Source organism: Pipra filicauda, unplaced genomic scaffold (genome assembly GCF_003945595.2).
Source record: "Pipra filicauda isolate LSUMZ 115617 unplaced genomic scaffold, ASM394559v2 scaffold42_size3861933_pilon, whole genome shotgun sequence".
Taxonomy (NCBI): Eukaryota; Metazoa; Chordata; class Aves; order Passeriformes; family Pipridae; genus Pipra; species Pipra filicauda.
The window spans coordinates 3,258,320-3,273,600 of NW_024104565.1; the positions used below are offsets into that span (position 1 = coordinate 3,258,320).

At 35.3% G+C, this 15,281-nt stretch overlaps 1 protein-coding gene across 6 annotated transcripts in view; it reads right to left on the reverse strand.

Moving 5' to 3' along the window:
* ADGB (androglobin) overlaps positions 1–15,281 on the reverse strand; it is a 108,723-nt gene that overhangs the window by 78,499 nt on the left and 14,943 nt on the right. For 5 of the 6 annotated variants that reach the window (XM_027739533.2, XM_027739535.2, XM_027739530.2 and 2 more), the window contains exons 2-7: positions 12,864–13,008; positions 9,983–10,075; positions 7,713–7,784; positions 6,310–6,498; positions 2,954–3,093; positions 1,609–1,695 (exon numbers count right to left, since the gene is read on the reverse strand). In XM_027739533.2, the coding sequence (XP_027595334.1) occupies positions 1,609–1,695; positions 2,954–3,093; positions 6,310–6,498; positions 7,713–7,784; positions 9,983–10,075; positions 12,864–13,008 (726 nt within the window). The remainder of the gene's footprint in view (positions 1–1,608; positions 1,696–2,953; positions 3,094–6,309; positions 6,499–7,712; positions 7,785–9,982; positions 10,076–12,863; positions 13,009–15,281) is intronic. The other variant, XM_027739531.2, reaches the window with a different exon arrangement.

The window sequence follows — 15,281 nt, forward strand, 5'->3', positions numbered from 1 at the left end:
CGATTTTCATTTCGACAGGCACTATACCACAACTGACAGTTCAACTCCTCAAAAAGCTACTGGGTTATTTTAGCAGATAGAACACACTTGCATGATCCTCTGTATCAGCCAATTTGTTGAGGCAGATTACAGACAGACTCATAAAGAAAGAGATGGTGGTTAGAAACATATGTAAATAAAGCATCTTTTCTCAAGCTTTTTAGTGGATACAAGTTGTGGCAGAGAAACTTGCAGACCACTTTACAACTACATTGTATAATAATTTGATTCCATCTCTGTATATTAAAAAGCTTCTCAAAGGCACTTCCAAACTGGGTTTTCCTAATAGTTCATCACAGATAGTGCCATGCCTCCTCCACCAATTCTAGCAAATACAACAGCTTTTTGATATGACATGTCAGTAGCAGTCATACTGGTTCTTCACAGAAACTTAGTGATTCCAAAAACAACCTCAAACAGAGTCATGAATAAGTTTCACACAAGCTAACTGAATGCAACCTTTTTTTAAAATAAAATAATTGATTGTACGATGGGTTAAAGTCATCAGCAAAGTCTCTGTGGTATTCACATTTTCTTATTCCAGAATATAATGTATTTGAAGGAAATTAACTAAAATTTAGGTTACTTAGATTTTTAAGTCCATGTGCTACATACACACTACTGTAAGACACAATTCTATCTCGTATTGGCCTCATAAGTCACCAACGTGCCTGTAACAAATGTGGATAGAGCCTTCCCAAATCTTCGTTTGCGAAGCCTAGCCATGAAGACACAATTATATCTAAAACCTAAATTGCAAGCATAGCTTGGGACATAAAAATTACTGGAAAAGGGAATAAAATATTCTTTGACTGAACTTATTTAATTCTGAAATATGGCTATAAAAAAACCAATTATATCTAACCAAACTATATATAAACCAAAATTATTTGTTATCTATGTATTCATTCAAATCTATATATCAAAAGGCAAGAAGGTGTAATTTAAAAAAAAGGTCTAAATATTTAGTGTCTGTATCCTGGTCATTCATTTAGTAAAAAGAATGTTGAGCCAGAAAATCAGAATGTCTGTTCTTTAATATATAAAATGAACATAAAACACACACGAGACAAGAAAAATGTTATTGTAGGTAGGAAATACTATTTTTGGTTGAAAGTAGAAGTCTATCAGTTGTTCCAATTTAAAGGTGGAAACATTGTACTAGCTGGCATGAATTGTTTCCAAATTTATGACACATATTTCTATGGTACATTCAGATATAAAGTTACTATTACTGACAGACATTTTGTAACTGCATACTAAATGAAACATAGATTTCTCTAACGTTGTTTTTATCACAGTGTCTAATATAAGTTAAAATAATTTTATAAAGAGAAGGCATCGCTTATCATGATAAATAGGTTCACAAGTAACTGTATGACCTACAGAAAAAAGCTCAATAAAACTGCATTCCTCAAAGGTACATTTCTCAAGCACTGGAATTAAAAACAATACACTTGCTAAAATTGATGGTGAAGGACTTTTAGGGCTCAGCTTTATTTTTCATAATGTCTTATAAAATTAAATATTAAACAATTAATGCGTAAATTGTTTAATAGAGGAACTTACTGAAGAGGAATAACTTCTGGTATCCATCCAGTCAGTGTATGCAGAACTGTAAATTCCTCCAGCTCTCTTTTTCCAGTTTCATGTATACTATAAGACAAAAGTAGACATTTTACAGAATTATAATGAAAGCAACTACAGTAGTCTGCAATCTACATTGCTTTATATTGGAACAAGACCATACACAGAATGGTTTGATGAAAAAACAAGTCATTACTTGCAATTTTAGGAGTTTACCAAACCATTGCTGACTAACAGCCTACAAAGTCAATATCTTTGCATCAGGTCCATTATTTTGGCATTCCCTCTGGTACAGTGGCATTTTTCCAAAATTGTTAGCAAGCACACTGTATATTTGCACACAGTAAAGCCTCTTTTTGCAGAGTTGGAGACATGGATTTGAAATCCCTCATGTTAGAAGGGAGTTATGATTCTACAACTTCCATTTCCTAATCAGCCTCTCTAGCAGGCTATTCTGCACATGTTGGTTCTTTTTCCACTCTACAACACTCCACCCCACTCCACTCTCTTACTGCCTGGAGAGATTTCCTGAGAGGTTCAAGGCTGAAGATGCTAGCACTTGTAAGACTAACCCTTGTACTCTGGAAAACTGAAGTATTAGAAACACATTCCTGGAGAATTTCATCCTAACAGGCAGATCCCAGCAACTCCCTAGCCTGTGCAGACATACTTTAGCTGACTCTTTGGACAAACATAACTTGATATGACCAGAATGGGGAAGCCTGACTACCCAGATCAGTGTTTTGAATTATTTTCTCAAGCTTAGTCATTTAAACTCTTGGTGATCACTGTTCATCTCATAGGAACCTGTGGCCATAACTGTCAATCACCGCATAATAGTCCATCCTCCCCTTTTCAGGTCAGTTCTAGGGAAGTGGATCACAGTACAGCCCACAACAGCAGAACTGTGGCAAAGGCATCAAAAGTCGTTTACAATACTTTATTTTCAATACTAGTTGAGTCAATACTGGTTAAGGCTGACAATTACAACTTCATTAACACTTTGTAGCCATTTCCATTTTGTAGAAAACCACATGTGAAGACTTTAGGAATAATGTCAAACAGATAAAGCAAATAAGGAGAGTACTCCAGTTTCTTTGCAATTTTTCTATGCATAAATTTACAAACACATCTATAAAGGAAACACTGTACCTTCTGTAGCTACAGATGATTCTGCTTTACTGATTTACAGTGACAGCTTTTGGAAGTGTCTAATTGTCATTACAGAATTTTTAGCGAAATATATTTCCCATGTAAACTGAAACAACTTTTTGCAAATGCCACATGACTTCACAAAACAAACCAAAATTGAGATGACTAAACATACCTAGTGTTTGCTACCTTAATGAGAGCTTTGGACAGCAACATTGGCCAAAGTTCATTTTGACAGGCTGTAGCTGGTAATAACAAATTCTCCTCTTCACTGAAAGGCATAGTGTCATCCACAATGATCTTTCTCCAGCACCCCTATGATGGGGGAGGGTGATGGGGGAAGAAGAAAAAACTGATTTTTTGGGCTGGAAAATGAACATGCATGTAAGAGAACTTTTAACGCTTTCTCAAGAACCCAATTATACATTACAGATGGTTTTAAAAGGAGTTCTCACATAATATATGAGGAGCATGGAAACAGTATTCACAGCATTTCATTACTGCTCTGACTTATTTATTTCAGAGATTAATCTAATTGCAGCTATTTCCAAATATATTTCATCTCATATCTGTAGTCCATTATGTGCATGCATTCGTTGCTTTTTCTTCATCTGCCATAACAGATGATTGAGAAACAGTAATTATTAAAAAAGGGGCTTAACTAAGATACCAGCTTAGTAAATGCCTCTTTAAGGTCTCAATCTGGAAAATACTTGTGATATAAGCAGTCCCCCTTGCTTCCCAGAAACTATCTGGGGATGTTGGCTGCAGTGGTTAGTGTTCTGGAAAGCATTAATACAGTATCTTACGAAACACCATATGAAACAACACAAAATGATCAAATGTAAAAAAAACAAACCTATACTTCCAGGATAAGAAACAAACAGGTAAGACAAAGTATTGATATCTCCAATACCAGATACTTTGTTAGTAAACTGAGCTAGTATTCAACAAAATAATCTTGTCTACCATTCTCCAAAAAAAAGTCTCTGTCCTAGTCGTGAAGACATAATAGGAGAATTAATGGGGCAATAGCAAGTACTTCTGCAAACTCACCCACTAAATGATGAAGAATGACCAAATCACTAAACTGTTCACCTTGTGTTATCAGAGGGCAAAATTACCACTCTCTGCTTGTAACTCAACTACAGATTCAAAGTGAAATGACATCTGATTATGAGTTCTGTAGTTCTCAGAAGAAAACAAATTTAGGCCACAGGGCAAAGATAACCAAAAAGCATAGAAGAGGTTAATGTTTTTTAGGAGAAGTGCTACTTTGTGACAACCAAAGCAAAATACTTAAGATTTCCCAAGTTTGAAAAGGACTAGTAAGTGAAATGATCACATATTCATCTACTCTTTCAGTAATTGCTGAAGTTTAATACGGACTGCAGTATAAGTCGATAAGTAAAGGAAAAGACACCAGAGAAACAAAAAAAAAAGTATGTGGGGCAAGTCTATGGATAGAAAAAGGTGAGGAAAGGGTAACTACAGAAACAAATTCAATAAACCTCAGGAATGCAAAGTGAAAGTAGGATGTGGGGTAGAATTCACATATGGCGTAAATTGTATGAAACATTATTATCCACAGATTGATCTCAAGGACTACAATCCCTCAGGACTCAACACGGCATTTTGGTGAAACCAGTTCATTACTCTTCCACCTTTGTCTCAGTTTTAATTTAACTTGCCACTTTCTCCTGTAAATCTGTTTCTCCTCTATCTCTACTGATATATGTCTTTCCTCATTTACACATTTTCTTTAATCTTCCAACATTTGACTCTGTTTTTTCCTGCTTTTCTTTCTGTGAAATACAGCTGTACAACCAGAAGAAAAGAAATTGAATAAACACAAAGGCCCAAACCAAAACAAGCACAAAAGTGACAAAGAAAATAAAACACCCTGGTAACTCTTGTACATGCTTCAAAAGGCAGTCTTTTATCCTATGAATACACAACATCTGCAGCATTAAATTCACACGCAGGATAATGTCTTCTTCTGAGGAACATGGACAACAGAATTTATGCCCTCTCAAACTCAGGCAACTCTCACTCCCTATGTGAATGCAAGTTATTCCATATGTGGAGGCAGTAGAAAGGGATTAAAGTACAAAGATCAGTGTTTACAAAGCCATTGTGCTGTCTACTCTCTTATATGGATCTGACTCATGGGTCATCTACCGCCACCACCTGTGACTCCTAGAATGCTTCCATCAATGCTGTCTCCGAACAATCCTAAACATCCACTGGTCAGATTATGTGACCAATACATCTGTTCTAGAACAAGCAGCAATCACAAGTATTGAGACCACGTTGCTGAGAACACAGTTGCGTTGGGCAGGGCATATCTCAAGGATGAAGGACCACTGCCTCCCTAAGATCTTGCTTTATGGCGAACTTGCCACTGGCTGCTGCAAGAGAGGAGCCCCAAAGAAAAGATACAAGGACTCCCTGAAGCAACATCTCAGCCTTGGCTGGTCAACATAACTGGTCTACTCTGGCCTCCAATCAGGAGGTCTGGAGACACACCATCTATAACGCTGCTGATGCTTTTGAGAACACACGCAGGATCACCCTTGAGGAGAAAAGACAACGCAGAAAGAATCGTGTCTTGCAGAATATACCACCTAAGGAGTCTTTCTGCTGTGCCTTTTGCAACCGGTCATGCCTATCTTGTATTGGCCTTTTTAGCCACCAGCATGCTTGCAACAAACGTGGGTAGAGCCCTTCCCAAATCTTCATTCGCGAAGCCCAGCCATGAGTAAGGGATGATGAAGGCACAGGCACATAAATCAGGTAAGTGCTTCCCCTTACAGCGAAGGTCACTTCCAACTTTCTGTTTCCAATTGACTATGTAAAAAAATATATTCAAGTTTGGGCAACTGGAATTTTAATAGGGTCAGTTATAGGTTTTAGTGTTTTGTCACATATTCTGTTTGCAAAAGACAAATGTAACCAGAATAACCCTATCAACATAGAAAAGTTTGTGTCAGTGATTATTTCTTTATTAAAATGAGGTTAAATATAAAATTAAGTGTTTCCTGTTGACTGAAAAATGTGTTTAGATGTTTCTGTCTGTTATCTTTAGAAACTCATGGGATGTTTCAGTTTTACCAGTACATCTGCAGTGAATAGTCCTCACACTGGAAGTCTTTAAACACTTTTAAATACACCTGGATACAAACAGCTCTGTAAAGTCAACCGAGTTACTTAAACAATAAGAAGTATTCTTAATCCTAACATAACAAAGGTGTGGGCCACGTCTGATTCTACCAAACATTTGCCTCAAACCTACAAAACTTCAAAAATAGAATATTGTCTTTTCAATAATAACTCTGTTTTATCAAGTTCTAAGTTGTACAGAAAAACCACATGAACTATAAGATTGTATTTTTATTAACAAGCATCAACAATGTGTCAACACTTCTACAAATCTATATCTTTTCAATTATAAAATACATGTACACTAACCATTAAAATTTGCTATGCTAGCTGTATCATATTTATATATTGTTGGAGGAAACTACTCACCATCCAGTAAAGTTTCAATACATATTTTCCGAATTTATTGTACAGTGGCATGTGTTCCTTCGTAGGTTTACATAAAGCATAAATATGTTCCCATGGTTTCCAAAAAAGTGTGGGTATTTCACTAGTTAAAGACTTCTCATTATATATCCTCCAGACAGCATAAATCTCACTTACAATCCACCTCATCAGCTAAAACCAGAGGAAAATAGAAATTTTTTCAAGTAACATCTTTTTGAAAAAAAAAAGCCAAGTTATAATGATCAGAGATTAAAACAGATTGTGTTGTAAATAAAGAAGTGACATAAAAGCATAGATATGGTTTAATGGAAAAACTAATTTCACTGGTACAAATTCTCTTAAAAGCATTACAATATCTACGTACAATAACACAAAACTTCATGAAACTAAGGAAAGGTACAATATAAATTATGTTGTTCATCATTTAACAAAGACAAGCAAGGAAATACAATTTTATGTTACAGGACTTGTGAACTGTCACTTGTTTTACTGCTTATTACAAGACAGCTACTAAAAATCAGTATTGGCTTTAATACTCATTATTTATACTCGGTAAAAAAAATCCTAAATTATTAAAAGTATTTAATAATTTTTAAAACTTAAAATAGAACCTTTAACTAATCATGCTTTAGTGCATGTGTTTTTATAACATGCAGATTTCTGATTTATACCATACTTTCACAAGTTTTACCAAACTTTTACAGTGATTTATATAAACTAGAGTGAAAATACGATTTTACAAGAAGAAACTTGCCCTAAAATTAATTAGTATTTCTGTGGGCCTCAAAATTTACACCACCAGTTTTCTGATGGTTTCCTCTCATATATCTCTGATGCTGAATTTTGAATTTTCATTGAAGCATTGAATGAAATAGAAATTATGAAGTAATATTACATTCAGTAAGGCACTCAGATGCCTTGTCACTACCTATTTTATATTTTCCCATGATCTGTAGAAATTCATTTATTCACCTCTGGAGAGACTGGCTGGGTGACAGTTGCGCATACATGCGGGCACACTAAGACTTCAGGAAAGTTTGAATGAAAAATATAAATTCTTTCTAATCCAGCCTATATTTGCTCTTATTTTTAGACAGTACTATCCAGTAGTAATTATAGTAGCTCATATACTATATATATATTTAACAAAAAAGTTTGGAAAATCTCGATTCATAGTCAATTTAATTTTTCAAATTCTAAAGAAGGTAAACACTAATTATAAAAATCTAGATTATTTCTTGCCATTTTATTCCCATCATTCTTTTTCCACTTAAAAAATTGTCACAACTTATTTCTTCATGGTAGAAATTTGGAGTGAAATTCAAAAAGTTAAAGAGAGATAAAGAAGAATGAATTAATTTTTTTTTTGACGTATTTCTGCCTACCTCACTACAAAATATATGCTCATTTGCTGAAACAAGGTCAAATGAAGTTTCATTTTGGACAACAACAGGAACCTAGGAGAAAGTAAATTAGTTAAGTCCATAGCTAAATTACCTGGAAAAATTAAATTAACATTAACATTTAACTGTAATGACATGCAAATGTTAGACATTTGGCAAATATTCATTAGAGATTTGCAAACTAGAAATTTCTTAAAATGCAGATGTTCCAAATTTTTAAAAAATAAGAATTTTTTTTACCAGGATATTTAAAGAGCATCAAATGGAATAATCACATAAAAAAATTGATATTCCTTCATTTTATTAAGCATATTTGAAGTTTTGCATTTAAACCATGAGCATAGCATTGACTCAAAGTCATCCACCAGGATTCAAATGGAATTATTTTCTCATGGTCAGTTAGATAGCGGTATTGTCAGTATATAAATGGTGACTTTGACTGTATTACATAGTTTTGATGACTATTACCTGTTTATACAACACATTTCCTTTAGGGAGGCAGTTCAGAAATAAGGTACTGTGATTGTAGTTTATTGAACTAAATGTATCTCTCATCACATACTAGTGATCATTGCTTGATTCTTTGCTTACTGCACTAAACAGGCTTGTTTACACTTTCTTTTATAGTTAATAATAGATTAGGTAGCAACATGTATCATTCTTAATAGTCTTTCATCACTTGACATTTACATTAATTTTTAACAATAATATAAAATTTCTAGTAATCGTTGCTTCTCGATTTAAAACACATATTGGACCAAAAGAAGCATCAAAATTTTTATCAGGTCTTAAAGAAAACAAATGCTTTCTTCATAGTGCTCTAAAGATAAAAGTTACTTTTAATATAGATACATATTTCCATGGCTTTCTGGGCTGCCAGCTCTCTTGCCCTCATCTTTCAGATACCTCCACTCAGTTTATGCATTTTGGCAGCATTTCCTATCCAATCTTTCGGTCTTGTCAATTACTTCTCTGACCTCCCCCTCCTCCTTCCTCCATTAAAAATTAAACTTGGACCTCTTTAGTGCCTATTTAATAAAAAATGGAACTGACAAGCTGACAAAAGGAAAACTGACAAGCCTGAAAAAGCTGGAAGGATGGTCCAAGTGCTTTAAAACTTCAGTGTTTCTTCTGAAGCAAAACACTTTAAAACTTAAGATTACTAACAGCATTAGAGGATACTAAACTTTGAAATGGTAGGCTGCTTATTTTCTTTGTAAATAATTTAAAAAATATATTAAATAAAAGCTATGCATAATTTTAAAATGTTATGGTTACCTTCCAGACAAGTACTGTCAAAGACATGGACATGTACTGTGTATAGCCCAGAGATATACAACAGCTGAAGGGAAAAAAATATACTATTGTTCTGGTCAAGTTAGTTGATGTTTTCATGATAAATATTTAGTTCAGATACCTGCTCAAGGGCAGCCTTAGTTGGAATAAACAGACATTTTTCTGCCATGAAGCTGATTTTTAAGTGAGAATAAAAGAAAACAAAGGAAAATAGAAAGGCCAGTTGTCTTCTAAATGAACATGGAGTTAAAAAGCGAAGCAGATGTGGGAGGATACACTGCCATGATGTTTTGCACCAGGAAGTGCTGGTTCATGGTGATCTTATCCCACTAAGAAAGGCACTCAGATTCCTTATAGTATCATTGAAAATGCTATTATTAGAGCTAACTATAATGAAAGGGGTTAGCATATGCAACATGATGTCCTTTTAGACACTGGGAAAACCAAGTTGTGTGGCATCGAGTAGGTCTGTGATCCATCTGTGCAGCAGCAGACCCAATCCATAGAAAGGATATTCTGACAGGATATTCTGACAAGAAAACAACTCTGTTCATCATTTCTCCTGTAAAATTGAAAGTATGTTGACATAAGAAGGTGCTGCTGTGGTTACATAAAGGGAAGGAGATGCAGGTGGTATAATTGCCAGTAACAAGAAGGAGCCACCTGCAGGCTCCTCCATTACCATGAGCTATCTGAGCTTTTTCAGTGCCCAGGACTTAGAGCCAGCAAGCACCACACCAGCCTCAGGGCCAAGCTGTGTGTACAGGACAAATTAGCTGTTACAGCTGTTACACAGGATCACTGACTCCTCGCTGTACAGTAGTCTCCTGGACAGGATGACCCTGTGTGGTCAAGTGGGTATTACCTGTTGAACTAATTTCCTCTACTAATTTCCCTTTACTTTTGACAAGCTAGGTGAGCAGCATTTTTTCATCATGACCTTGCTTGTTTCTTACCTGTTTTGTTATAAACTCTTGTGGACGTTTCCATGAATGTACTTTTAAGGATGCTGGCAACTTTATTTTCCCTTCAGGATCATCAAAGAACTGCTACATAAAATATGCATGCACAAAAATGGAACATTTTTTATTAATTACAGTATTGTATCTTCCACAAGATTTAAAATAATATATTGCTCACATGATAATTCACTTAGGGAGCAAAATAGCATAAAAAGGAACTAAAGTATCTACAACTGAAGTACAAGAGCCCAAAGCCCAAAATAAAAATTTAGCACAAAAGCCACTTATATTGTCCTGAAAAGTTTATGTGGCCTGCACTGTCTAAATAGGTCTATATGAACTGATTTTTTTCTTTTCCACCTTTCAGAAAGCTCTCCAAAAAAAGTTTAAGCTTTTGTTAGGTACTCTTCTACCAAGTTGTTTCTATGTACTTTTTCTAACTCACGTATTTTTATAGCTTTTTTAACTGAATATTGAAAGTAAATATCTAGAGTGGTATTTAGACACAAAGCATGTTCCCTGCATTTAACACTGCTACAGAAACCAAAGAGAACTATAATTGTACAGCATAATGAATTAGCCCATTAAAGAGAGAGTCCCATATAATTTTCAAACCTGCATTTCTAAAGTGATACTCATCCTCTGTGTGCACAGAAGTCATCATGATATATTATATTTGTTTACTTAATAGCACAATGTAGGATGAAGAGATGCCTCTGATTCAGGTCATGTTGACTGAGAAACTAATCAATTACATAGTTAATGCCTTTTATTTAAGTACTTACTGACCAAAGGAAGGCAAAAGAAAATACATTACAAAAGTGTAAAAACCAGACACAAACCAAAGACTCCCAAATAATACTTTCCCCACATTTTTTTTTGTAAGCTCCTTCAACATAACGGTCTGCAACAAGCTATTTCAAGTACCTGAAGGAAAAAAGATTAGTTGGGGGGGAAAATGAATCTTTCAGGACTACTTTTGTTTTTTTATGGAAGCTTAAAGAAAGTTTTGTAGCCTGGACCACGAAGAATTATGTTAACAGAGTTTATTCTACTTTCAGAGACATCCAACCCTGACTTCATGGCTGGATGAAACATGAGCTAAACAGGAAAGTTTAGCTCTTAAACACTAGATAAACCAGAGAAAGGAGGCAGATGGAATGACCCAACACCACACAAAGAAATACTAAAAAAAATCTGGAAAGATGTACCCTTCTTTAGCTTCCTAGTGCAAAGATACTTTGAAGAAAAATATTGTAGGTTCAGCTAAACTTGGCTGACAAAATCAAGTTTAACTTATCTTTTATTTAATGTGGCTATAAGAGACAACTGCCAGGTATCAGGAGTTCATGCTCTAAGGACAGGAGTCTCAATCACAAGTTTTACAGGAAGGACATGGAAGAAACAGACACAAGAGAAACAGATAAGGTCAAATGCACAGTATCTGCAGTCCACTGTACCGCTCTAAGAGAGGCTATTGTGTAGGGGCCCTTGGTAAAAGAGATTTAGTGTTACAAGGATAGAGATCACTTCCAATTGATTCCTTTTCCCACACAAGAAAATAGGACTGCTCATATTCCTGTTCTAAGTGTACTCAAAGGTTCTGGATGCCATTACTAATTCTGTTTCTAACTGAAATAGCCTACACAATATTGAATCCTGGCTATCTGCTTGAATCAAAAGAGGCACATTACAAAATTCTTTAGTTCTGTAAATTCATCTGCTGTGGCCAACATATTTTATGATTTCTTTAAACATGTAAAAAGAACAATGTTTCATATAGCTTGTAGCTGAAGAACTGATGAATCCAGTAAACTACTCAGAATGCCTCTTGTGTTTTCAGATTTTAAAGTTTATCTATTATAATAATGTCTGGTAGACCTAACAAATTAGTGCTAGATAAATGTTAAAAGTACAGCCCAAAGACACAAAATGGGATAATGGAACAGAAGAAAGATACAAAGGGAAATTATTTACTTGACATGTTAATGGCAGTATTCAGTAGAGAACTTATACCTGAAAACAATACTTTGGCCCCTTAGGAGTATAATATATTAAGGCTCAGGATAAGAAAAAAATTATCTACAAACACATATGCCAACATATACATAGTACACAGAATACATTCAGAAGAAACATATGGACAATGCAGAATTGGCACATAAAATAGATGATTAAGCATGGCACTTAATGGATTTAAATATCACCTTAAAATGCTAAGTTTAAGAAATTCTTTCAGAAATACATTTACTACTACTCTGCATAAAAGACACATTCTGCAATGATAACTGGCTTGAAGGAGTAAAAATTCCATATGAGACTTATAATTCATTCCAAAGTTGGAAAACTGAGGAACTTTTCTGCATCTGGTAGGCACTTACTTTCTGCAAAATAACAATATCCCTCAAATCATTCTCTGAACATTAGAACTGCAGACAGCATTTCACCGGTCCAGAAATTGAGGTGTGCAAAAATATACGGATGAGTGGTGCATCAAACCTTTTGAGTTCACAGAAACTGCACTGCCCTGAGAAGGGATTTCTCTGACATACTACAACAGTTCAGCTCTTCCCACATCCCCAGTTTTAATTATGTTATGAAATAGATTTTGGGGATGAATTTTTTTAAACCATTATGGTGCACACATTAATGTACACACTGTGTGCATTAATGTAAACAATTAACTTAAAAAGTAATAAATAAACGATGCACAATACTTCTAGTTTATTACTGCAGTTTAATAGGGAACTACTCACACACATTGAAAAGATACGATATGATTTATCAGTAACACATTATTTTGAAGTCGTGACAAATACTCTACTAAATACAAGTAAAAAAAATGAAGGGAAATAGGATGTGTCACACAACTTACTGAAATTTGACCTTTTCCAGCTTTTTCTTTTCCAGGTTTCCCAGGATCCCATTTTTCTGCATTGATATCTGCATCATTCCATTCTGGCCAAATAGGAAATGTCCACTTCTCGTTTGAAGCACCTACCTGGGAAGATGCAGGTGCCCTGGGAAACACATAGTGGCATGAATAAAAATGAATAATATATTAGACAACAGTAGCAGGAGATTTTTACCATATATTCTTTTTTTAATGTACTGTAATAGAAATTTTAGTGTTTGTAACTACAATAACTTATTGTCACTAAGATAAGCAAGCCTATAGAAGTGCTAGATGGTGTTATTAGGTATAAACTAATGAAATATTTAAATGCATTTATATGAGGAATCCTGCTGAGGTAAATGGGATAGCTGAAGCACAAAACCACAATCTGAGGACAGTTTCCTCCCTCTTCCTTTTCCTCTGCTTCAAGACACATTGTTATCTTTCCCCTCCTGTGCCAGCCCCAGCATTCATGATCCAGTTCAACTCATTTCCCAATATGAAGGCTTTCTTTCTTTTTTTCTGACTTATTTCTTTAACCAAAAAAAGGAGCTTGCCAAGGGTAAAACTCATCTTGGGGAGAAAGACTCACTTCTAGGAATCTGTGAGCTGCTAGACCAGCCAGTTCTGTCTCCAGGTAGTTTCATTCTCACATTCTCAGGGCCTTTTGTGCTCCCAGCACTCTCACTACCTTCTTCTTGGGTTTCAGAACTCTGGCAAACAGTTTGCTGAGACTGCAGGGATTTTCACAAGACTAATACACAATGCATTCATAGCCACCAACTAGCACTAGTAGTACCTGTGCGTGTCATTTTTTCAGTGCATACAGTGGACCAAAATCTGAATTAGCTAGAATGAGAATACATCAGCTCCTTCCTCCTTAACTACCAAATCTGGAGGCAAAGAAAGTACACGCAGGTCACAATTATATTTTCCCAAACCCATTGAAAATAAAGAGTAGATGTTGTTCACTCAAAAGAACAAAAGGAAGAAGCTGAAGGGACTCAAGAAGAAACACGCCACCAAGAACTGAGTAAAAGGGTTTAAACAAATCTTATTATGGAAAAAAACTTACAGACTTTGACTCGCTAGAAAAATAGACTAAGGTCAGAATTTCCTCTTTGATACTCAGCAGTATGCTGCAGCATTAAGAATATACTTACATGGTAACACGATATTTCTATTATATGATACACATCAGTCATAAAAAGCTAAAGAAGCTGTCGTTTTCTCTTTCCTTTCCTCATACCACACACAAACACCTTCCTCATACCAAACACAAGCACCTTCCTTTTTTTATTCTTTTTTTTTTTTGATGAGGAACAGCAGAATTACTACAAATATGTCCAGGAGATCAGGAAGATAACAGTGTTTTGGGCTACAGCTGAAGAGCTAACTTTACAAATTGGTGCCAAAAAATATTTCTAATAAAAATTAAAGCTTAATTTCTTTAGGAACTGATATCTTCAAGAGATTTCAAAGGGAAATCTTCCATTTTGGGATTTTTTTGATATTAGAGAACAGGGGTTTTTTATACCTCCTGTACATATATTGCATATCATATAATGTGGATATTTACACCGATGTACAAACCACCAGTGATAGCATATAAAACCATACACACAATTTAAATTTTTGAATTATTGCTTTCTCTTGAGATTTTGGTGACTTCATAGAAAAAACTGAAATCTGGTTATGATTTACAGCATCAGTCTGATTGCAAAAGCATTTTACATTTCAGATAAAATGATCACAGTGTCATAATACACATATGCTCTTTTTCAGTTGTTGTACACAATACTCAATTATTGTTCCTATATAAGTGCAATGAGATTTATGACTATATTCTAAAGCCAAACACGAACTACATAAATGAATAGTCTGACTAGGGAAAATGGTGTGTAGCAAGTGACAACTGAAAATACTATTAAGCCCAATCTTCCAGAAGGTGGAAGCAGGGACAAGCCACTTGGGGGAACAGACATTGCTCAAGTGTAGCGCAATGAAATTACAAAAGCAAAAGCTCAGCTGGAGCAGAAATCATCAAAGGATGTTAAGGGAAAGGGGGAAAGCTTCTATAAGTATACTGGCAGCAAAAGGAAGACTAAGTAAGGAAAGTGCATGTCTGCTGCTCAGTGGGGTGGGGAACTTAATGACAAAGAACATGGGAAAGGCCAAGATACTCAATGCCTTTTTCTGTCTTGGGTTTTGTTTGCAAATTTGGCTCTCAGGCCTCCCAGTCCAAGAGTCTACTTAGAGAGTCTGAGGGAGCAAAGCATTATCTACAGTAGAGGAAGGCAGCTAGACAGCATTTAAGACAACTGGACACACACAGCTCCGTGGTGCTAGTTGGGATGTGAGCAAAGGTACCGAGAGAGCTGACTGAAGTCACTCCAA